Raw genomic sequence first — 26,184 nt, 5'->3', positions numbered from 1 at the left:
TGAATGGCTCAAATGCATGCACCAAAGGTGAAGCCTCACAAGCTGTCGCCGCCACATACGTTCTGGCTTAACTGTGATAACTCCATTGCCAGTAAATTCCTGAAACCTGGTGGTCACCATATAAGTGCAGGTGCTGCCCCGTAGGTGTGACTCAATATGACTACTAACATTTTAAGAGGCATGTGTAAAGAGACTTCAGCTCTGTTGACAAAGGACGCCAGCCCCCAGAGCTGCTCATTCATGCCTTCTCTAACTTTTCCTTTCTCTTTCAAAAGCCATGACGCTGGAGTGAGGGAGAAAACGTTTCCACCCTGTGCCAAATCTGGAGACAATGCTGCCGACTGTCTAGCGAAGGAAAAAAGGTTGGCAATGGTTGAAAGTAACAAGCACTCTGAAAAGCCCACTTTACTTTGCTTATGGTAATGCAAAGGGGACCTCTATCCGAGCCAGTGAGGACACATCAGCTAGGACTAGAAGTGGATGCCGCTTCATTGTGTGGAGATGGTTTTATCGGAGGTCATTTGCACTAAGTAATGAGGGAACCGGAAGGAAAATTACTTGGGGACATGCTGTTGCTGAAGAGATTGGGCTTCGAAAGATCAGACATTTGGAGGGCATAGTAGGGGTACCTGGAAATGGAAGCAAAGTGCAGATTCAGAATGTTATAGAGCCGCATATGGTCAGACAGCCTCATTTTTGGCATAGGAGCTGCGAGTGAGAATTGGAGGAAGAGTCGCTTCGGAGTGAAAAAAGGATAATTGGAAGGTTGTAGCAGAGTTGACGACCTTAGAAGATTGTGGGAGGCCTCAACCACAGGTCAAGCTGGCTGAGAACTTGCACGTGGATTTGGCTATGTGGAAGATTAGGCAAGGGCAGAAGCAGCTTGTAGGGAACAGAGCGAGCTGTATACAGGATAATCCTGGAATCTCAGCAAGCAGTGGGCTCAGGAAAATGGCTTCATAGTAAGTGCCATCCTGCTGAAAGTGGAGGGGACTGGTGGTAACCGGGACACATGAGCATGAAGACAACATACCAGAAGCAGCCTGTCAGTGACCAACTGGAGGAGAAAACCTATACAGTGCGTGTCCACCCAGCGGGGCAGAGGACACCATATTCCAGAGAATTTGACTGATGGAGAGGCAGAGTGGTAATCAGCCTCAGCAACCTACACCATGTGTGGGGTCTAATATATGTATCAGTTAAAAGAAATACTACACATCCTTTGCGGATCTTCATAGAACCGACATGAATAGAGAAGCACCGATAATGAACAGCCAAGCGCTCAATTTAGCAGACCAGTTAAATGAAGATGCAGCCTTCACTGATCCTCATCCTCCCCCAAACAACCCCAATAACGATGCACTGCAACCAAACTGCAAAACAAGCAACTACTAACAAGCAAAACACCACCAAAAAGATCCACTGCAACCTAATCAATGCTAGGTCAATGTCCAAACACGCCACAGAAATACGATCTGCTCTGCGATGGAGGGATCAACATCCTCCGTGTAACAGAAACATGATTCGACAACTACAAGATCACCCTCAACTGCCTGAAGACTTCAAATGCGTCCAAGCAAACAGAAAAACCAAAATAGGAGGGGGACTGGCAATCATCCACAAGTAACACCTGGATATCAAATTGGAAGTCCCACTAAACATCGATGAATGCGAATCCTTAAATCATACGGCTATCGGCACGCCCTAAATCAAACCCGAAATTCCTACTGATGAACAAACCACCAACCTACGATGCAACCTTCGTAGATGCCTTCACAGAAGCAATCACCATTCTAGCCATCAAACACAATCACCTGATCGTCCTTGGAGATTTCAAGTTTGAAGAAACCATGATCATACAAAAATCTCTACAGCCAATTAGCAGCAATGAATCTGCAACAAGTCAAAGGAGCAACCCACTCGGCAGGGCATACACTTGACGCAACCTTCGTGAACAAATTCCTCACCACGGCACCCCCAATTCAAATACTCTGGAGCCACCACCTCATCCCCTTTGTAATCAAAATGACCACTCCAGTAAACAATCAACCAGAAAAACCACTGACCATCATGAAAAGAAACTGGAGGACCAAAAACTCCAACCTTATTGAACTCCTGGAGCTCAGCAAATCAGACCCAACATTTATGTAAGAAGATGACCGGGACAAAAAAGTAGCGCTTCTGCACTCCTGGATTATAACTATAAACATCGCCAAAGAAAAACCTCACTCCTACTCCTAAACGGGCAATGGCAAAATGGTTCACCCCACTACTCAGCACCATGAAAAGGAAAACCCAAAGACTAGAACTTGATTGGAGAAAACAAAACACTACGAATAAGCTGAAATTCCTACAACACCACGCATACAAAAAGGAAATACAAAAAGCGAAGAGGAAACACTACAATAACCGAATCTTTGAAGCACCAAACACCCAAAAAGAACTCTTCAAAATCAAATGAAATCAGAAATCTCCTGGGATACCACACCAACCCAGTCTACAAAACTATTCAATGACCTTGCAGACCATTTCAAAAACAAAAATCACCACCATCCAACAAACCATACAAAGCAGACCACCCAATCTGACTACAACCCCAACCTACACAGGGGGAACACCCGAACAAAAAGCTTCCCAGAAATATCAGTGTAGACATTTGTCAAACTGGTGAATGAAAGCAATAACTTGGGGTCTCCTGAAGACCCCTGCCCGCCAGACATACAAATAGATTCTTCAACAAGGAACACCCATGGAATATCACAGGAACGTCCTCAACCTTTCAATCGCAACCAGGAAAGTGCCACAAGCCTTCAAAGCTGCATACATCAGACTACTCAAAGACAGCGGGAACTCTAGAGGATCTTTCCAAGCTGCTTGAAACGTACATATACAAAACAACCCAAAAATTCATAGAAGAGCACGGCCTACTAGACCAGGCACAAGCTGGCTTCATACCAATGAGAGGAACAGAATCAGCCCTCCTCAATATGGGACGACCTAAAAAATGAACGCTGACTCGGACACCAGCACTGCCTTGATACTCCTAGACCTATCAGCAGCATTCGACACAGTTAATCACGTCAACCTCATAAGGAGATTAGAAGGACTTGGAATAACACACCGCCCTACTATGGATCCAACCTTTCCTAACAAAGATAACGGAAACCGTATGGATGAGACCCTTCAAATCCAGCCAGAGAGATTCCACATGTGGAGTACCACAAGGATCATCCTTCTCCCCGCTACTATTCAACATCTACCTATATCTACTTATCAGAATCATCAAAAGTCACGGACTCACCTGCTACAACTACGCCAACGATACACAAATCTTCAAGATACAAGACAACCTGGAAATAAACTACGCTAGAAAACTGCCTCTGCGATGTATTCATCTGGATGAACTCCAGGATTCATCTGGATGAACTGCCCCAAAATCAACCCAGGCAAAACAGAAATGACAAAAAAAAAAAAAGGGAGAAAAATCACTTCATCCCTTGGCCAAGGGAACTCGGGGCAACCCCAGCACCCTCGCCGATTGCAAAAAACCTTGGGGTCCTGATGAACAATTTGACACTGGAGCCACAAGTAAACGCTCCTCAAATGCTTCTTTCTCCTGCGAGCGGCAAAGAGGATCCTACCGTTCCCATCTTTCGCCAATAAAGCAACCATCATCGCCCTCGTCATATCCAAAGTAAACTACGCCAATAGCCTATACTTGGGTATGCCTGAACGACTTAAAAAAACGACACATACAAAATGCAGCAGCCAGACTGCTTCTGAAACTACCCTGAAGAGAACACACCACGCCAGCACTGAAAACACTAAACTAATAAAATTGAAAACAATGTGCATCACACAGAGCAGTACACAAACAAGGCGCAGAGTTCCTGTGAGATAAACTGCATCTACATCAACCAACAAGAGCGCTCAGCAAGCATTGACATCCACCTGGAACCAAAATCCTACAACAAAAAATTGAGGATCTTCGTTCTCACCAAGCGCCGAAAACCTGGAACGAATTTCCAAAGCCCAAAGCCCATATGTAACAAGAAACCACCTACTGTTCAGGAAATTACTCAAAACTTGGCTCGTCACATAACTAGAAAGACTGGCAACAGGAGCACTCCCAACTAAAACATGGATGGATGAATGAGACAGAACCTGATCCACACCAAGCAACCACAGAAAAACCCCAAGGAAAAATCCCAGGACATACCAAACGACAAACCGAGAGACAGAAGTATTAGGACTAAAGACGTAATACTTAGCAAGATGACGACAGAACCATCAGGACAACCCGTCAATAAGACCCTAAACTATAGCCATTCCCAAAGACCTTATGACAGCAGACAGCTAGAGAACAGGAAACCCCTTACCATTCCAACCCAGAGGGTGAGAAACAGAATAAGCACCCACTTTAGACAACACTCATCAAGATACAGCGAGAAGCACAATGCGCCATCACACAAACTACAACTAAGCAATCGCCCTAAGGAAGTCACCCCACGAAAACCGAAGAACTGAAAGCTAGTCATGATAGGAGGAAACTAACGACGGAATACACAGGCTGACATTGACGATGCACTAGGATGCCTCATCAACAGCATTCCGACCCTGAACCATTCAAAGCTTCCACTGACCACTGTGTCACTAGATAACAAGAGAATAGATAGTACCAACCCAGTCCCACACCCGAAGAAATGGTTCAGACACCACCCCATAAAATACTCCCTATGAGACAGCTGGCTACGCGCAGCACCACCACAGCGAGACAGCCCATATGGAACCAGCAACAGCCACAGGGATTCCACTCAAACGGAACCAGAAGTACCTGAACCAGTATACAGACCACACTAAGCCAACCCTCAATTTTCTGCATACTTAACCCACACAAACCTCACAATCTCTCCCCCAGCAATCCGCATGGACTTTACCATGCGCATCAACACAGACAGCACCTACAGCATGCGAGGCCTCACCCGATCCGATACTTGCACCAAAGCCCAGCACTCGGTGTATACCGAGGTGAAGCCGCCAACAGCACACTACCTCTCCCACTCCTTGTTTACTGATCTGCCAGAGCGCCTGGGGATCAATTCCGTTGGCGACGGTGCGCTATGCAAGTACCTTTAACATAACATCCATTACATACATAAATTCCTAAAAATCAATATCCTTAAGTATTCCGACAGTGTTTGATGACTCAACTGCTTAAGCACACCTCACCAAGCCGAGATAGCCAGAACCAGTCTAATCTTCCACAAGATGGCAAAACAATGGTTTCGTGGAACCCACTCGTGAAGATGTTCCCAAGTTCTTCACCTGTAGTGTTCACCTCCATGCCTGCCAAAAGGCAGAGCTTCACAACAGACTCACATTCAGTAAGGAGATGCTTTGCAGACTCAGACGTTTCACCGCCCAAGCGTCAGTCTCTAGCGTTCCTAAGTATGTTTCTCCAGGCGCTCAAGATCTCAAAAGGTCTTAACCAGAATTAAATTTAATCTAAGGTAATCCCAAATCAATGAGTTTAAGAAGTGGCAAACTTAAGTTGTGAATTCTCCATGTGACTGGATATACTCTAAATTCAGCAGCATTACTTGCAGCATTACTTTTGGTCGCCAAGTTATCAATTTGCCCGTGCTCAAGAATTGTCTTCATAGTACTCGTATACTGGCTAAGCGGCATAGCTAGAATATTTTCTGTAGCCAAAGCAAGCCACTGATCAGCCATGAGCCCAATGTTCCCTAGGCAACTGGAGGACATGAAACTGGCACTAGTCTGCAGCACACCATACATTAACTTGTTCAACGAGGCCTCTTGAGCATGGACAAGCTTCCAGTATGTAACTAGGGCACAGATCATGATGCACAAGAATAGGCACAATATTAGATAGCAAATAGATTCCAAAGTCACTGACTCCAATTTGGTAAACTAAGATGAGATCCCAGTCGCCCAAATCTCTGCAACATTTAATGCAACAGCAGTATGTTAGCTTGGTATATTTTGTACAGGGCTCCTATTGAGAAGCACCCTCCCCTATGGGAGAATGACCCCCCGCCCCCCGAATGGTTCCAGACATGTGACGACTTTGGACTTTGTGCTTTCAAGATGAATAGCGCCCCACAGTTTGGAGTCCAGATTAATTCCCAGATATTTTTAGTGAGAAACCACTTCAAGTGCACTCCCCTCCATGTACCAGTTCATTCTTTCTCCCTTCTTGTGAGTAGAGCTAAACATCATAAGCTTTGTTTTAAGAACATTACTTCTGAGAGAATCTAGAGTATGCCTGCAAGGAGCTGAATGAAGATTGTAGCCCTCCCAGGGTGAGTTCAAGGAGCATGAGGTAATCGGCATAGCCCTTGGATGTCAAGTAAAGATTGAACAGCATAATTATTATTAAAGTTACTCACTGTAGTGACTAGAGTTCAGACCCCTTTCCTCCATCCTTGTGGGCATCCCCCAACAAGGGGATGGTACCAGAACCATGGCAGTGAAAAATTTAATTTTAAATTTAATAGTTGGGGCTCGGGCATGCAAATGCCACGCCGAGGTCCTGCCCATCCGGCACCTCACCCCAGTCCCCCTTTGGCCACATTGGACGCTTACATACCTGGCTACTCTTAGTAGCTATTAGCCCATTGCATACTAGCGATGTAAGGCGGGTGGGACGTATGGAGGAAGAGCAACTAATTACTCATACATCCTGTCCCCTTTCCTCCATCCTTGTGGGTAATTCCACCAAACAAGAACATAGGGTGGAGCTGTGACACCCTGCATCATATCTAGGACAAAGCAAAAAGCTTCCTCTGAACCGCCTGACCAAACTGCATCAAGCTAGCGTGCAGTGAGTAGAGCTTACACAAGGTCGTGGCCCATGTAGCTGCCTTGCTGATGACATCCCAAGAAGCAGGTCCCTGAAACGCAATGGGCGTAGCTCTGACCGCATAGGCACGAATCCCCTCAAACACATCTGCCCATGGCCGTGTACGCCTCTGAAATGGCCAGGTCGATGGAAGTCTTGGAAGCCTGAGAGCCGGGGAGGAACCGCCAAACATCACAAACAATGCCTTGGACTGTAAGACCCTTCTGAGGGCCAAGGAATGCAGGGCCTGCTCTGCCTCGGACAGCAGGTTTGGGAAGAAAACAGACAGGCAGATCTGATCCAGATGAAATGGAGCCCACCTTGGGCAAGAGGTTTGGGTGAGTGCACAAGACAACCTTGTGAAACGTGGGGAAGGGCTTGGGCTTGCACAAGGACACCTGCAGCTCACTAACCCTGCACGCAGAGGTGAGAGCCACCAGTAAAAACATTTAGTGTCACCAAGCAGAGGTCCACAGAGGCTCTTGGCTCGAAAGGCGTGCGCCGCAGAGCTGCCAGAACCACACTGAGGTCTAAGACGAGGTGCGTCCTATGCACCAGCAGAAAAAGCTGCAACAATCCCTTAAGGTGAGCCGTAACCACCAGTTTGGCCGCAAAAAACATGCTCGGGGGAATTCTTGTAAGCTCCAATGAGTGCTAAATAAGTGCAGCAAGTATACACCTGAACTCTACAACGAGCCAGGTGTGGAAGGTGAAAGTGTCCAGACCCTTGTCACGAGTCCAATGGCAGGACCTAGTCCATTTACTCTTATACTGGGACCGAGTAGAGGGCCTCCTGGCCACCTGAATGATGTCCCAGTTGTCATCCGAAAATTGAGCATGTTGAAGCCTCAGCTGGTCAGGAACCAGGCCGCCAGCGCCAGCTTGGCCGGGTAGGATAATCCAACCTGCCTGCTGCATCAGGAATCCCCTGCTGGAGATCGTAAGGTGGACTGGGCCCTGGGGGTACAACCATCAGAACTGAAAACCAGTGACTCGACGGCCAGTGGGTGGCAATCAGGATGCAGCAGCAACCAAAGACCGGAACTGCAGAGGGTCCGTTGAGCAGGGGGGTGGGCCAGAACACATAACCGTGCCAACAGATCTGGAAGGCATCTGCCAGGACCCCAGAACCCACCCTGCCCATGAAGCAAACTGGGGCACTTCGAATCCAGAGGGGATGCAAACAAATCCAGGACCGCTATACTCACTCCCCCCCCCCCCCCCCAATGCTGGGCAGTAAGGAGTCTGTGCGCAACTCCCACTCGTAGGTATGGAACCCCAAGCGGCTCAGCTGGTCTGCTTCTGCAATGCTGTCCCCTGGGAGGTGGACTGCTGAAATCCAAATCCCCTCAGGCCCATTCTCAGATTGATACTGCCTCCATGCAGAGGGAGGGATGGAGGGTTGGCAAGGGTGCCACTGCTTGTTAAGGTAAAACATAGAATTTTCTACAAACCTGTCCCCACTGAGGGGCAAAAACTTTCAGGGCCATGGCCCCCTGAGCTTGAGCAGAAGATATGCAGGAAGGCTTCTGTCCTGGACCATGCTCCATTATTGCATAGCGCTCCAGAGTAGCCGTCGCCCACCACCAGGTAACACCCGCTGAATGTAGTGTTCCAAGGCACCCCTAGGAAGACCAGTTCCTGAGATGGGCACAACCGACTACCTCTGACTCAGGGAGAACCCCATCTGATGAAGGCTCTCTGCTAATCTCTGGCAGGAGTGCACCACCCCCTTCACCAGCCAGTCATCCAAATAAGGGTACAGATGATGGCCCACCACTGTGTTCGTCAGCTTTGTGAAGGCACAAGGAAAGGCAACACCTTGCACTGAAAGTGGTATGACAACTGAACCACAGAAACTTCTGATGCGGTTTGTAGATGGGTACATGCAGGTATGCATCCTTGAAGTCCAGGGAACACATCCAGTCCCCTGCACAGACTCTGCTATGTATGCGGGAGTAATCACCTTGAAGTGTTCTAGCAGTAAAGAGATTTTTTAATGACTGGTCTAGGACAATCCTCAGGCCACCCTGGTTGTTCTGGGTAACCGCAAAAATCATGGAATAGTACCCAGAGCCCCGGTCTACAAGAGGAACCGGTTCCATTGCCTGCATCTCCAAGAGTGAAAGGACGTCCCATAAAAGACCCAGGGGACCAGATCTGACGGTAGAGGCAGAGTAAGACTGAAGCTAGTGGAGACTACAGATGGGATCCATGGGTTGCTGAAAAGATGCTTCCAGGTGCCCTGGAACAAAGCCAAACTGCCCCCACAGGCGCGTTTGGCTGTTCCCGACCTTGACATCCCCGCTTCTTGGCGTCGGGTGGGGGGGTCAGAAGGGGGAGCGGAAGAACCTGTGCAATGTCCTCTGCTGCATCGCTGTACGACCCATCAGGCCTCGGTGTACCCAGAGAACCCCTGGAAGCCAGAAAAAGTGCAGGGCTTGAACTCTGCCCTGGGACAGAGGGAAGGATTATTGTTCAGGTTTTGTCAGGATGGCCAAGGACTTGGCAGTTTAAGAGGTGACCAAGAAAACCTCCACTCAATCAGTTGACGACTGAAAAAGGTTCACACGCTCAAAGCGCAGATCCTTTAGCTTAACAAATGCTTGTAAAGGAGGTGCCTGTCATCAAGTGGTAGACTCTACAAAGTTTGACCCGTCTCAACAACGCAGTGATTAGCAAGGACCCAAACCTGCATGGTGAGGGGGGCAGGGGGGTAGGGTTTATGCATATTGGGTGCTAGGTAAGGTCGGACGGGGCAGGTATGGGAGGGGATAGGGTAATGCCAATCTAGAGTAGAGGGTAGGTGAGATGGTAAGGCAGAGGGTTGGCTAATTTTGTGCATCGGGCCAGGGGTTGAGTGATTGGAAATGTCATCCGAGGGATGCTTTGGGGAGGGGGGTGGGGATTGGGTTGTCAAGTAGAAAATAAACGTCAACCACTGGTCTATAAAGCCACAGATCTGATGTTATAAGGATTCTACTTCCAAACCCATAAAAAAACAAATTTGGAGACGTGATAGATTTGCAGAGCTTACCTTGGTCCGTTTTGGTTGCTGGCTTCCAATTCTCTGCACTAATTACTGGTAAGCACACCTGTCCTTTCTCGTCAATATTTGGGTGGTAGATTTTTGTCTTAAATGTGATCTTCGGTGGTTTGAAAGGGTACTCTGCTGGAAAGTTGATTTCAATCTTAAATGCACCCTTGTTGTATGGAGGATTGTCCTGCAGGGGGAAAAGATAAATCTATTACACAGCAGTACATAATCTACTGTAAACTGATCACTAATCTAACATCCTACCAGACATCTCAACTCCAAAACTTAGAAACTGAAGACTTTTCAGGAAAATAGTATTTGAAAGGCAGGAATCTTCCTTTGCACACCAAACAGTCATCCTGGGCGACTGCTACAAAATGTTGCATCCCTGTATTTTAGCCCAGTATATTCTTCTACCTTCCTAGCTAGATTTACACTACACTAGCAAACATATTACTGTTGAGATCTGCCCAAAGAGCATTCACTAGTGTAGCTATGTTCATTCACTGACCAGATCCTCCTGGGATATATGGTTCAATGATTTCTCCATTTTAATATTGTGGTACAAAAAAGGTAAATTGTGAAGCGTGTATGCTCAATCACAATAGGGTAGCTAGTGAACTTGCAGGATTTCCCTTCATATAGAGGTCTGGTGCTTGAAGTCACTGAATAGCAGAAATTGACGTTGGTCAGACCAGTTTGGTAGATTGGTAAAATGACATTCATTACTCACCGTAATATCATTTCTGATGATTGTATTTTCTTAGATTCACATGCTGTGCATAGTCCGACATCTAGTGGTATTGCATCTAGGGGACGTCGACATGGGCGCGACTAACACTATCCGTGACGTGTAGTGTACCCAAAATCACGCGATGTCCCTCACACTGCCAGCAAATGTTAATGGATATTTGTAACGTGCACCATCACCACCACAAATGACAAATATTGTGCACGAAAAATCGCTTAGTTGGATGGTCTGACTGATCACGAGCAAGTGAATGACAGCTATTTAAACATTTTTTATATCAGTTTGAGATTTTAGGTCTGCCAAAAGGTTTGGATTTGTTAAAACAATGCTCAAAATCAGGATTGGATAAGCAGGAGCTACAAGCATCTCCTGGGTATCTAGCAGTAACAAGTCACCAGGCACTAGCATAGTTGTGCTTTCTAGGCAATCAGTTGGCCTGGGGAGACAAAAGTAGTGTCTGGCAATGGTTAGCTAGCTCCCAGCCCCCTTCAATTCGAACCCTGTTAAAATTTATGTAAAATGCATGGTCTTTCTGTTTAAAAAGCCTTCTTTGCCGATTAACACAACGACCAGGTAACGCGCCTAGAAACACGTGTAAAGGCGCGTTAAATGACTCCTTCATAACGAGACACAACTGGCAAGCTGGCACACTATTCACATCTTAAGTGCATCTGCTGCCTTACTAATTAACTTACTGTGGTTACATTATTGGAATACATGTGATTCATGAAAGAAGGTCTGAGTCAAACAAACTTTAATTTCACATAGTGGCATAATTTAGAGTGAGCCAAAAAGGACACAATGGAATTAGGTCCCATCCGAATTTCCAACTAGGCATTACGTAAAGACAGAACAGTCTTCCTTGGCGTAGCGCGCCAGCATGTGATGTCTCCAGGAGCAGAGGAAGGAAATTGTCCATGGGAAGGATGACATTGGGTAAGCAGCAAAAGAATGAATGCAGGTCACACTAAGGACTAGCACACATTAAGGCATGGTAGAGACAAGGACGGGAGGCAAGGTGGTGTGGGGCAGTGCGGTTCGTTTTTATTGCAGTGGTGTAAATATTTCCCTGAATATACAACTACCAAGCATACCAAGGGAGGCCGAGCCAACCAAGGGATGTTCAGCGAGGTTACATTTTAGCACACATGTGAAAAATGGGGTAAAAAGACACTGGAGTAACAATTTTGCACAGGAGCATTTTACAATCTATTTTCATGCCTTTGCCCCCAATATATGGCAGTATAAAATATTCATGCTGGCTGTAGCCATGTGTCCATTGAGGCAGCAACAATATGTCATGAGGAGCATAAGAATATCCTTCTGTTTTACCAGTACAGAACACCATCGCATAGTAAGTCAATATGTCCAGATTGGCTTCACCAAGGTAGGCCAGCTTTGCCAGGTAAAATTTCAGTTTGCTTTACCCATGATGTTTAGTAACAAATGCCATGCCCCAGTAAGAAAAACCTATCCAGACTGACTGCACAAATGGAGGCCAGTAAATTCACAAAATGTTGCCTTTACCCTAATGCCCAGTTAAAAGGCCATAGTAGAGAAATATATCCAGACTGCACGCACCAATGGGGGCCAGTACCACATTGGTGCATTCAACCTTGAGTCCTAGTAGAAAATGAAATACCAGGACGATTTGTCCAAACTGGACCCACACATTTAGGCCAGTACCATGGAGGAACACTCCTTATGCCATCTTCCCCCTTGATGCCCAGTAGTAAAGATAAGGCCAAAATGTGTGTTTTTCCAAAAGTCCACTGGGCACCAGCTCCTCAATCATAGACATGCTGCCCGTCCAGCACACAGAATTCATACATCACTCACACGCATCATTATTCAATGTCATCCTCTCACACATCTGCAATCCTTCGTTAACCCTTGCATCCCAATATACTCCAATATTCATGCACACAATACAAACTCTTGTGAGCACACAACCATTTTACTTTGATTTCCTCACCTGTAGCCCTGCCCCTCAAGTGGTCTGATTTGAAGAACCCCTGGCTACCACGCAGCATAAAGCAGGAGACAGTGCTTCCTGGCTCCTGCATATGCGCAATGGAGCACTTTCATCACAATGGACCCCAAGCATTGGATGTGTGCAAGAGGTGTAAGAGCACCCCCCTCAGCAACCCCCATGGGCCGCGGAAAGCTGGGGAAGCAAAATGCCACCAGTATTACAAGGCTAATTGGGCATGCGTGTTGGGGTACAACTGAACTGTCACTGGGCTACAGTCTGGGGGCGAATCACTGGCGGTTGGATTTCCCACCATTCGTTAAGTGCTCAAGAGCTGTGGCTGCAAGGATTCTTACGGATCGGTTCATAGTAAAGATGCCATCCCTGGCAATGAAGAAAAGTAAGATTCACTGATGCAGGCCTCTTCATAACATGGAAAGGAGAGTTCCGGTGACAGCCACCGCACAGGCAAACGTCCAACACCCTTCCAGACACAGTTGAAGAAGCTTCTCCATGACAGGATCTCTTGAGGCTGGGATGCTGAAATTCACAGGGAAGGTGACTTGGTACCACAAGCTGGCAACCACAGACGTTCCGGTTGCAAACTTGGCACGGTGACCCTTCTGGCGAGGTAGCCCATGAGAGTTGGTCAGTCCACTGTGTGGTGCTGGGATACTTCTGAAGGCTCAGGATGGCTGGAACCTTAAGGCATCAACACTAGTTGGTCCCACTAGTGCAAGGGCTGAAGCATCACTCAAGAACTTCAGAGATCGGGTAGTCCAACCAGGCTTCACTGGGTCAGATGCATGAGGGGATGCAAGGACTCTTCAGGAGTCTTCTTCGGTTCTTCAGTCGGCTGTTCGCCTATGAGGGATTCTTGGCTCCACTGCTGAAGAAACAGCTGCAGGAGTCTTCTCCAAAATACAACCTGGAAGCAAGTCTAAGTCCACCAATGGTAAGGATCTGCACCATTCAAACAGGCAATAGGTCAATCAGGGACACCTATTCGTTTCACTCGTGCCCCCACAACTGTGTGTTATGGGACTGCAGGCCCACCCACTTCCTGTGCCACACACAAAAGCAACACTAGCCCTGGAAAGCAGCAGCTTTCCTGGGCAAATGTATGACTGTATATGGGATTTCTTTACCTGGCAAGACAGGAAGAAGGCCAAACTACAACATGGCCAAAGAACAAGATAAAAATCTCGGGGGGACAGCCATTTTAGGGCACCAACAGTAAATGCAAATGTGCACACTAGAAATAATGCAAAAATTGTAAAAATATATGCACCACCAGACTGTCTTCATGCACAAAAAGTAACCAAAAATATCAAGTGAAAAGAGTATCTCCACTATATTGTAAGATAGTAAGCAAAGTTTAAATGTCACAATAATGTAAAAGGTAAAAAGGAGACAGTTACCCAGTACTGAGTCTTTTAGGAACTGATCAGTTTCCCCATGACATATTAGTAATAGGCAGGGGAAGTGAAGCTGAAGCCTTTACTTCCCCCCCTCAAAAAGTCATGTTAAACAATGCCAAATGATTGGGGGTCCACAAACTATGGGGTAAAAATGCCAAGAAATCTTTCCTAATAGGTGGTGTGGGAGGTTGGAGGAATAAATGTGGGTGAGCACCCACTGAGGCAGCAGGGAACACTATTTAACCAGTGTGGAAAACGCATGCAAGTGATGCTACGATGCAGGGGCAAGATCTATTTCTGACAGTGAGCGGAGGTAACCACATGGAACCGAATTTACTGCATGACATGAATGCATTTTAAAAGAGAAAGGTTTCAAAAGCAGCAAGCCAGGGCGCGCAACAAAACACTTCTACCTAAAAAGGTCTGCTGATAAGGGCCAAAAGCTTTCACGATTGCTTGGAATTCCCCTTCCAATCTCTGCTGTGTAAACCGGCTTTGTTTTTAGACTGGCAGCTTTCAGAATAGTACAAGAACATAATTACAATTCCCGTTGGTTGAGATTTTAACTACACTCTTGGATTTGGTGGCAAATGGTGCTTTACAACTGGAAGTTGAAGAATGGTTATGCACTTTGTGGTCTCCTATTTACATTTTCTAAGATCATGCCCTGGGATTGCCATTAGTCATTACTTTATCAGACAAAGATGAACAGCTTTACTTAAAGTAATGCAAAGTTATGTGAACTAATGATCAACCAAGTCGGATCAGCAAAGCATATGCTAAACTCGAAAGATTGCGAATCACTGAATGTTATACTCCTACTCAAGAAGATATTCAAAAAGCTTTGAATCGCATCCCTTTATTACCATTAACCGAATGCTACAAACCCAGGAATCAAACAATCCACGGTCCAACATCTCCATCCATGGAAATGCTGCTAGTCAATGTACAATGAGTTGCATGTAACAGCACACTAACAAACTCCAAAAGACGGCCACAGGCTTGTATTAAGCATTCGTTTTTGAAAACGTTTGAACACATTTAATTTTATTGTGCTTAGGACATATATTTTCACAAGATCTAATATCATGTAATCCATTGTTAAATATCAAAATATGAACATAAAACGCAACCAGTTAATTCTTTTCCATCGTTGTCATTTTAACAAACCCATAAACATTCAACGGAAATACCCATCAATGCTGCTCCAAACAAGTGCAATGTGCTTAGCAGTACAATTATCGAATGTAACATCTTCAGTAGATCGAATCCGGCTAAAACTTGCAGGCATCCGTGTGAGTCTACAGAAGCAGGAAATATTTGCCACCAAGTACCCTCACCAGAGTCCAGGACTGAGGAAAATCCAACTGGTGATAGTCATTCCTCCTTGGCGCAGAGAAGGTGTTAAAACCACAAAGCCGCTGAATCGAGTGCAATCCATTGCTGCCAAGCCCTCATGAGTGCTGCCGCAGGAACCCGCCAGGTCCCCCTGTCACCACGACCAAGGAGCAGGAACAAAGGTCTGCATCACTGCATCAGGAAGGAAGTCAGCTGGAACACCATTTCGGAGGTACTGTGGGTCTTGCCATTTTCAGTGCTTCCTGACTTGGGAAGTGCTATTTTCCATCCTTTTAAACTCCCTTGTGCATGCCTAACAGCTTGTGCACTGCCAGGCAGGCTCTCCTTGAGCTCCTGGGGTCCTTCAATGAACTACTGACTGTTTAACTTTCTAAGATCTGCATCAGAACTGGAAGTTTGCATCTAAAACTCTGGACATCCTGTCCTCACTTCACCACTCCTGCTCCTCAGCCTGCCTTGGCTCCCCTCCTACCACCCCCATCACACTCTACCCTCCTGCCCAGAACACCGGACAAGGTCTCTAAAGGTGTCTGTTCCATGAAGGTCTCCTCCAAACAGGTGCTCCCCGCTCTTCTTGAACCATTAAGGACAACATCTCCTCGCCAATGGCTCTATCCCTCTCACCCACCCTGCCCCCCCCCCAGAAGTCCCTTGTGCAACCTCCCAAAAAAGGTGTCTGCTGACCCCCTCCTGCCCGGTTTACTATTTCCCTATCCGTACTACTCCCTTCCTGGGTAAACTGACAACTTGGTCCTCCCCCAACTGACCCACCACACTGAACTTGTTGGTTGACTACGACCATCAATCTGGATTCCGGCCATCCAGAGGCACAGAAACTGCTCTCCTGAATACCCGCAAGGACATGCTTGCAAACTAACTAACTCGCCTGCTGGTCTCATTCTCCTGGATCTCTCTGCCTTTGATACAGTCAACCATTCTATTCTCATAAAACTACTCCATGATACCCTTGGCACCATGGGCCATCGTGAGCTCCCATTTCAACTTGGACCTTTCTCCTTCACCACACTACGTGCAGTGCCCCCCAGGACTCCATCCTATTGCCATGGCTCTTTAATATCCATCTTGCCCCTCTTGCTGACCTGATCTGGTCTCATTTCCAGTGCTATGCTGATGAGTTTTCCTTCAAACTACACTCCACTTCCTCATTCCTGATTGACCGTCATCCAGGCATGGTGTGCAGAGGACAGATTTATAGAAGGCCAGCCTATATTTTGACATGGACAACAGCTGTAGTCAAACCAGTTCAAGGTAGCAGTGACGAGAGGTCTAGGCTAAATCTCAAGAGTTGGTAAAGGGTTCACAATGAGTACACAATGGAAATCACACATTCTAAGTACGATGTATAAAAACAGTTATTTATGGACAAACACTATGAAAGATTAATAGACGTATCACTACACTAATAGGTTACATATATACAGTCACTAATACAAATCAAACCCTTGTAAAAGAAAGTAGAGATTAGTTTATGCATTACAGGTCCAGAGAGAATTTTCCCAACTTCAAACGTCCTTCCCTAAATTGTCTGGGGCCTTTTGCCCAAATGTTCAGGAAAGGTTCCGACAGTTTTTAATGCAGGTAGGTTCTCGGGGGTCCAGTGTACGATTCTATGGGTTAGAGGTAAAGTTACTGTAACCAAAGTGTCCCCACTTTCAGAAGGCTTGTGTGAGTAAGCTATGGCAAAGCCAAAGTATTGTATACGTTTTTAGTTCTCAAAACGTTGGGTAGGTACGAACCACTGAAACTCACCCCCCCGTACTCTATTCTTCACAGGACTTGGCAGGTCAATGGAAGGAGGCCAGGGGTCACCTTCAGTCCTTGATTTGCAGGGGTTGCAGGTTCAAGCAGCTCTCTGGTCTGTGTGCAAGGAACCGGATAAAGAAAGCAGAAAAACACTATGCAGGAGCCCTCTCAGGACAGGACTCAAATCTGGTAAGCTGTTTCAGATGGTGGTCACCACGGCGACCCAAAGGGACTCACTTGTCACGTTCAGACTTTCCCTCCTATTTTGGGTCCCCTTGACGCCAGGACTAAAGCTTGCTCGAGTTCCAGGCCTCAATGTGGAACAGCAGCATAGAAGCCTAAACTCAGAGTGGGTCAGCAACAGGGCAGCCCCAGCACACTTCCAAAGCCCCCCCCCCCCTCGTACTTTTCCCCTCCCCTGCACAATCTCAATGTCACCTGGCCATGTCACCAGGCCTAGTAAGATCGTTCTGTCTTCCCTCTGTTGCCCCATCCCTTGCCTTGTTGCGCCTTGCAACACTTTTGTAACGTGCCTATACACGTCATAACAGACGTCAGCAGGACCGACGATTGACAGCAAGACAGGGCTCCTCCAGGACAGCAGCAGAAGTTGGTCGCCAGGCCTCCTTCAGGCGTGTCTGCGGTCTCTTCACGGGTCTCACAGCTGGACAGGAGTCTTTGCTCCTTCAGGTTACCCCAGTATCTACCTAGAGTGGGTGCACAGGTCCTTATTGCCAAAGCCAGACCCCCCCTCCAAATAACAGAACTAGCCCCACAGACACCCCAGTATTGCTCCAATCAGGACCACTGGCGGCAACACTCATGCATAACACTCAGAAACCCTGAAACCAGTTTGTGGATTGGGACCACAGTCCCAGCACACATCCTGCCAGCAATCACATAGCCCTCCAGTAGCCCGCCTAAAGCCCCTGCTTTCCCGGGCACTGGAAGTCCATATAAGGATTTCCCTGGCCTCACAGGCCAAGGCGGCTGCTAAAAAACAAGATGGCTGAAGGACAAGTGAAAAGCCTTGTGGCATGGCCATTTTTGGTCATTAGCCACAGGTAGTAGCCATGGTAAGGCCAAAACGAAAAGCACCCACAAATTGTAGAAAGTCACTGCTGTCACCAGCTTATCCATTTAGTGCACCTACAGTAACCACAAATCCTTAAAGTGTTAGTCTAGGGCAGGGGCGCACAACTGATTTTGACAGAGGGCCGAAAGTACCTTACATGAGGGCTATAGTGGGCCGAAAAGTAAATGTGGACGGGGCGGTAGACGGGGCAGGAGGCTTTTTAAACCACCAATTTGTACTAAACACATGGAAAAAGAATGTTTTTGAGGGGTAACGATTTTTATTTACATTTCAAACTAACATTTTGTACTACACATTTTCCATTGTTATAATTTATTTATATTTAGTTATTGTATCTCACCTGTTTAACATATATTTTATTGACCCTAGATTGGACATGCCGCTATTTTGGACTGCTACAGTTTGCTATTTGGGTTGCCCAAGAGGAGTATGGCCTTCGTTGAGTCATGTTTCCTCAAAAAGCCAAAGATGAACATCTCCTAACTGCCTGTTTTAGTTTTATTATTGGGTTCACTCTTGGAGTGCAACACTATGCCCCATGGCCCCCTCAACCCCAACCAGACACTATGCCCCATGGCCCCCTCACCCCCAACCAGACACTATGCCCCATGGCCCCCTCACCCCCAACCAGACACTATGCCCCATGGCCCCCTCACCCCCAACCAAACACTATGCCCCATGGCCCCCTCACCCCCAACCAAACACTATGCCCCATGGCCCCCTCACCCCCAACCAGACACTATGCCCCATGTCCCTCACCCCCAACCAAACACTATGCCCCATGGCACCCTCCCACCAAACAATGCCCCATGGCCCCCTCAACCCCAACCAAACACTATGCCCCATGGCACACTCCCACCAAACAATGCCCCATGGCACCCTCCCACCCAACCAAACACAATGCCCCATGGCCCCCTCCCACCAAACAATGCCCCATGGCCCCCTCAACCCCAACCAAACACTATGCCCCATGGCCCCCTCACCCATACAGACCCGAACCCCCCACAGCGCCCCACCCCCCCAACTCAGCACACTCAAGCATGCACCCATACAGACCCGAACCCCCCACCCCAACTCAGCGTGCAAACAAACATGCACCCATACAGACCAGAACCCCCCACCTCCAAACCCCCACCCCCCAAATCAGCGCGCACACAAACCAGCACCCATACAGACCCGAACCCCCACCTCAGCACACAAAAAACATTAAAATCAAAACATTTACACATCCGACACTCCCCCATCGCAACATACACACAAACAAAGCAAAACAGACCCGAAACACAAACAGACCACTTACCGGAGACGTGCTGGAAGGCAGCTAAGCGGCAGGTAAGCTGGAACGCTGGAATCGTGCTACGGCTGGCGTGGTCAAAGGCTGAAATGCCTTAGGCATCAAGCCTTATGGACCACGCCAGCCGAAGTGCTGGCCCTCCATTGGTGCAGCACACACGCATTACGTGGCTCGTAGGAGCGACGTGGTGTGTGTGTGCTGAGCCAATGAGGGCCAGTGTTTTGTCCGGCCTCCATTAGGAAAGTCTTTGTGCCTCGTGGGCCGGCCAAAAGAGCATGGCGGGCCGCAACTGGCCCGCAGGCCGTATGTTGTGCACCCATGGTCTAGGGCAAAAACAAATGAGTACCCCATTGTAAAATGCATTGAACAATTATAAAAGTTGCCACAAGTTTTCAACAAGTTAATAAAAGTAGTAAGTAACTAGACTAAGGGAAGCAATGTTTCCCTTGCTGACAGCCTGAAGGACATGCCAGTTTCACCATAACAGATGAGCAAAGAGTGCAGTGAAGCTTAAGGCTTCACTGCACTGAAAAGTACAGTCAGTATCAAAAATAAAAGCAAAATGTTTGGGGGCTCAAAAATGGAAGGAAAGGTGCAGTAAGGAACAGTTACTTAGCTGTAACTGTTCTCCAGCATGGGTCTGGCATGGATTCACACGCTCATGAATATCCCCCACCGTCAGGATGGGAACCCTCAGTAAAGAAAAAAAAATCTGTTCGTTTTGTTTCTTAACTGTCTTTCTACTAACAATCACTGGACTCTGGGTCATACTGCCCCCAGCCAATGACTGCCCTCTACCCAAGCCCCTCCTCTGGCAGCCATCTTCAGATTTGGGAGCATGTAAAGTGGCAGTAGGACCAAGAGAACAGCCACAGAGGGGTTGGAGGGAGGCTTTGCATGTGAATCCATGCCAGACCCATGCTGGAGAACAGTTAGGTAAGTAACTTGTTCCTTCTCCAGCATGGGGTCTGGCATGCTCATGAATACAAGAATACATAGCACACAAGCACAACCACGGGAGGTGGCAAGGCGCAACATTAAGCAACTCAACATTAAGCATCTTACCTTCTCACCAGGCTCACATTCAAGCAAACAGGTTTACGCATCACTACTTGGCCGACTCTGGATTTTTCCGGGGAATACCGGTTGACCCAGTAGAATTTCGTGAAGGTGTGTGTCGACCTCCACTTAGCTGCCCTGCAGATGTCCAGCAGGGGCACACCCGACAGGAACGCCGTAGTAGCAGCGGTCACTCTGGTCGAATGGGCTTTGACGGCCGGGCAACAGTTGGTTTGCCAACCGGTGACAGTGCATGATGCAGCCAGAGAGCCAACTGGAAATGGAAGCTTTGGAGAGGGCCTCCCCTAGGTTCACAGGACCAAAGAAAACACTGAATTCCACGTAGAACTTCAGCCCTGTAGCCACATCCAGCGAGTGCAAAGTCCTCTCAGCCGGCGACGAAGGCGATGGGAAGAGAACAGGCAACACCAAGGCCTCGCTGAGATGGAAGTCAGACGGCACCTTGGGCATGAAGGAGGGGTGTGTCCTCAGCACTACCCTCGTCTGGTGGCAAGTCAGGTACGGAGGCTTATAGGAGAGGGCCTGGATCTCCCACTCATCGTGCGGTGGTGAAGGCCACAAGAAACACTGTCTTCCATGATAGGAATTTCAGCAGCGCTTAATGCAAAGGCTCGAATGGGGGCCCCATGAGCCTGATCAGCACCACATTGAGCTCCCACGCCTTCACCGGCGGGAACGAGCGGAAAAGTCCTTTCATGAACTCCTTCACCAGGCGGTGAGACCACAGCGACAACCCCCCCGGAGTTCTGGTGTAGCGGGAGATAACTGCCAGGTGAATTTTGACGGAGGCATGCGCCAGCCTCGCCTTGGCCAGCGACAGCAAGTACATCAGCACTTGAGGGCCATAATCCATAGATGGTTGATCTGTGCACAGAACCAGACAATGTCCGAGGAAGCCGTGGCAAGTACCTCCTTGCAGTCTGCTGGGATGTCGTAGGCTCCGAACTCTAGTGCTGCAAGAGCCAGGCCTGCAGGTTGAGGTCCTGGGTCGTGATGCAGGATCGTGCCTCCTTCCCTGGCGTGAAGATACGCGTCCGTCAGTAGCTTGACAGGAGGGAACGCTGACATGTCCAGAAGGTCCGGGAACCATATCTGCCTCAGCCACGCCGGTGCGACAAGATTCATCCTGCACCAGAGTTGACTGATGAGTCGCAGGAGCAGGCTGTCCCAGGGGAAGGAGAATCCCTGGCTGGGGAAACCTGCTGGCCATCCTCTGGCACATGGTGTTTTTCGCCGTCGTGAACAGATCGATCTGGGGATTGCCCCAGTGTCGGAATAGGAGATCTACTTGATCTTACCGAAGCTCTCACTCGTGGCAAGAGTGCAGCTCCCTGCCAAGTGATTCGGCGACAGTGTTCTTCACTCCTGCCAGGTGAAAGGTTACCAGGAACATCCCATGGGGAAACCGTGCCACAGATCCTGTACTTCCCTGGAGAGAGCTGGGGGATCTGGTGCCCCCCTGCTTCCGGATGTAGAACATCGTGGTGGTGTTGTCGGTGATGACCCGCACCACTTTGCCCTTGAGGGATGGAAGGACCCGAGGGCCCAGACCATGGCCCGGAGCTCCAGGACGAAGAAGACAGTGCAGTGGCCTCTCCTCTGGGAGTCAAAGTCCTCTTGCGTGGAGATCTCCGGTTTGCGCACCCCATCCCTCCAGGGAAGCGTCCATCACCATTTCCTGATGCCCTGGGGTCTGGAAGTCCATGCCTGCCGTGAGATGTGCGCGGGTGCCCCGCCACTGGATCGCTTGATGAAGTCCCGTTGAGGGAGATCGTCTTCGAAGCTTCCCGCCACTTGTATCAAAAAGGTGTCGAGGAACTCCTGCAGCGGCTGCATCCGCAACCTGCACAGTCGCACAAGGTAGCTGCATGACATGCAGAGCAGGGAATTTATGGACCTCACCCTGGCTACTTCCATGGTCAACAGCCGTGTACCTTGCCCAGGATTGCCTTTATCCTTTCCACCAACGGTAAAGCCAGCCTGGCTCCCAGATACAGGGCGTCCTGCGCTGGCACCAAGCAGGACCTCGCAAAGTTTATCGAGAACCCCAGTTCCATTAGCAGGCGGACGGTCCTCGCTGTGTGGTCGGCGGCGAGTTCTCTCGATTTCGCTCGGATGAGCCAGATAGGGGTAGACATGGATCTCCTGCAGGCGCAGCCGTGCCGCCACTGGTGCCAGGCACTAGGTGAAGACCCTTGGTGCGGCTTCACACCGAAGGGCAGAGCCTTGAAATGATAGTGCTGCCCTTGGACCACGAAGCAATGAAACTTTCGATGTCCTTTATGTACAGGGATGTGGAAGTATGCATCCTCCAGGTCCAGCAAGACAGGAAGTCCCTTTTTCCAGCTGTCCCAGCATGTGCTGAAGGGTGACCATCTGGAATTTTTGGGATTTTATGCATTTGTTGAGGTGGCGGCGGTCTAGGAGAGGCCGCCAGTCAGTCTTTCGGACGAGGACCACGAATATACCGGAGACCCAGAGTCTCTTCAGGATGAGCTCTATCGTGCCCTTTGCCAGCATGGCTCGTACCTCCAGAAGCAGTTGTGGGATGTGGTCTTCTCTCCTGGCCACCGGTGGAAAGCATGGGCACTTCCTTTGGAACTCCAGCATGTGGCCATGGGCCAGGGCATCCAGCACCCAACGGTCGGAGATTGATTTCCACATGCTGACGAATTTCGCCAGCCGGCCTCCCACCGGGGTGCTCTGGTGGGGGCCCGACATCACGGCCGGTTCAGTCCTGCTTTGTCGAGGCTGTGCCACCTTGGGCCCCTTGGCGACGACTACGTCCAACGACCTTGTTACGGCCTCTGTAGGCTTCCCGCGACGCAGAGCGGCCGGCATGGCGAAGAACTGCCGCCGAATCCTTTTGGAGGTACCTTGAGACTTGTCTCTGGAAGTTGAAAGGACGGTCGTCGCTGATGTAGCGCGCCCAAGGCACGGGCCAGTGTCTGCCTTGATGGCCTGCAGCGACTCATCCACGGCCTTGCTGAACAGGTTGTCGAAGGGCTTCTTAATACTGAAAAGCCTCATTAAAAGAAGATTTTTATAACAGCAATGCATTTACTCTAAAAATCCACTATTGATTACTCCTGAAGAAAGTCCCACCGCCATCAAGAGGACTGAAACATGTCGAGTTTATAGTCTAGAATTAATACTAGACTCTTAATTACCTAGAGTGTAAATGATCTAAAACTGTGTCCTAATAGGATCTGTCCTATAGACAGATCCATTTACCAATGAGCGATATACATTTGCTGTTTCTGTGTTTTAAGAATTATTGTATGTATGTGCTTTGTTTGTTAGAATCCATTCTATTTCTAGAGTGTGATGATGAATGTAATGAGCTTTTCTCCATTTTATGAGACATTTTATGCTGAAATTATTAAAATAAATATATTTGTGAAATACATATGTAGTTCGTCGTAATAGGTTATAACTGTTCACCAAAACCTCCTACCTTTCTCTATAGTAACTATTTGTCAAAGGGCATGTCCAGTACCCTGGTCTGTACGCCCTGATGGAATTCGGTGGCCCTGAGCCAACCGCGCTGGCAAACGCTGTTGCCCATCTGGCAAAAACTGGTGTTGCGGTGTCCGTGGCTACCGTGATCCGACGCCACTTCACCCTCTTGTAGGGTTTCAAAGGCTTGTGCCCTCTTGTCTGGAAGGAAGTCCAGGAAGGGGCGATTTTGAACCACAGCTCCCCATCGTTGCGGGCCACGATAGCAAGAGCGTTTGCTGCCTTTATGGTCGTTGCTGCCGACGAGATGACCCGAAGCCCCATGGCGTCTAGCTTTGCGGAGAAGTGGAAGTCAATGCCGTCGCCCCTGCCGATTTCTTCTTGGCAGCCGCAGAGACCAAGTCCGGGGAGGCTGTGCCCTGAGGCACATAGGAGCGGTGTCTGGGGCCCAGTACTACTTCTCGTACCGGTCTCTCTTCGCAGGGGCTGTGGACGGGTTCTTCAGAAGGGACAGCCCTTCGTCCCAGATGTCGTCCAACAGCAGGACTGAGGACGGTCTTCCTCTTGGCCTCTTGTCTTTGATAAAGGAATCTGCCTCCTTCGGGCATAGCTGGAAAAGCTCAGAGGCCCTGGCAATCATGCTGTGAAAGGAGCCAATCTCATCAAGAGGGGAAGCCTCGGGAGGGGGCGATGGGAGATCTGTTGCGCCGTCACCACCGTCCGTCCCTGTTTTCGCCGTCTTATCCCTTGGTGGCGGGGCTGGAGCTGAAGGATGGAAGGGCAGGGAGGATGGACTCACCTCCACTTGGCTGGAGGACTCAGACAGTCCAGGCGCCGCTGGATCGTCCGCCGGAGGCAAGGGCAACCTTGTCCATCTGTGCACAAGGTCTGCAGTGCCTGCAAAATGTCATCTGACCTGTCCGCCGGCGGCGGCATCATCATCAGGAGCGACGTGGGGTCCGGTTCCTCGATCTGCCGTTCATCGGCTCCACCCTCGCTCTGCAAGTCTGCCTCATCGGGATCTTTTCCGTAAGCCCCGACCTCAACAAACCTCTTCGAGGACCGACTTGAGGCCAGACAGCTCGTCCTCGGAGGAGGTAACGGAGTCTGTTAGGTTTATTGCCCCCCTCCTTCTCGGTCCGGGAGTCTTTTTGATGGGCTGGAATGACTATTCCCTCTGGGATGGCAGGGAAACTCTAGGCCTGGAGGTAGTCTCCCCTGGGGTCGCCTCTACGGGCTTCGCCAGGGCTGTCACGACTCCCTCAATCGAGGCCTTAGCTGGGTGAATCTGGGCCTTCACGCCCTTCGGCGCGTCAGGCATTTACCATGGGGGAGGGTCACCGCCTCGCTCCCCTTTGCTTTCTCCGTATGGGGCAACCAGGGCTTCTCTTCGAGCTGGTGTGTTGGCTCATGGTTGACGTAGTCGGCGATGTTGCGCCCAGCCTGGCAGCCGAGGAGCCCAAACCAAAGCCGCTCCCCGCGGTGCTTTGCCTTTTGTTGGGCCCAGTCGCTGGAGCGCCCTCAAAGTTCTTAGGCCGCTCAGACTTCTCACCTGCTGCTGGGCTCTTCGCCTCCAGCGAGTTAACGAATCGTGTACAACGGCCCTTCATGGTTCGGACGGACATGGTCTTGCAGAACACAGTCCTCCTCGGCTTGTTGGAGTTCAGGCAGTAGAGGCACCGGGAGTGGTGCTCCTAGAAGACGTTCTGTAGTCCACATCCTGGGCAGATCCTAAACAGCTTGGATCCAACTGTCTTGGGCCATGTCCACGCGGGGTAGGCCTCAAAAATCTTCCGGAACCCTCCAAGAACTACAAAATGTCGCCTTTGACGGGCGTAGAGATTTCCAAAACTGGTCCCCGTTAATCAGAAGATGAAGCTTGAAGCTTCATTTGACTGAAAAAAATAGTAAACTAGAAAAAACACCACTGAGTAAAAGCTCGAGAGCTAGGCAGACGGACTTGAACATGTGGTAAAAATCTGAAGATGGCTGCCAGAGGAGGGGCTTAGGTAGAGGGCAGTCATTGGCTGGGGGCAGTATTACCCAGAGACCAGTGATTGGTTAAGAAAAAAGTTCAGAAACAAAA

The 26,184-nt window shown here is 48.9% G+C and overlaps 1 protein-coding gene across 1 annotated transcript in view; it reads right to left on the bottom strand.

Moving 5' to 3' along the window:
• Positions 1-26,184, bottom strand: part of UBE2L3 (ubiquitin conjugating enzyme E2 L3) — a 97,701-nt gene that overhangs the window by 14,523 nt on the left and 56,994 nt on the right. The window contains exon 3 of the mRNA XM_069619963.1: positions 9,903-10,089. Within this exon, the coding sequence (XP_069476064.1) occupies positions 9,903-10,089 (187 nt within the window). The remainder of the gene's footprint in view (positions 1-9,902; positions 10,090-26,184) is intronic.

Source organism: Ambystoma mexicanum, chromosome 10 (assembly GCF_040938575.1).
Source record: "Ambystoma mexicanum isolate Mex_15411 chromosome 10, UKY_AmexF1_1, whole genome shotgun sequence".
Lineage (NCBI taxonomy): Eukaryota > Metazoa > Chordata > Amphibia > Caudata > Ambystomatidae > Ambystoma > Ambystoma mexicanum.
Note: the sequence above shows the minus strand (reverse complement) of the source record. Positions and strands in the feature narration are given on the sequence as shown.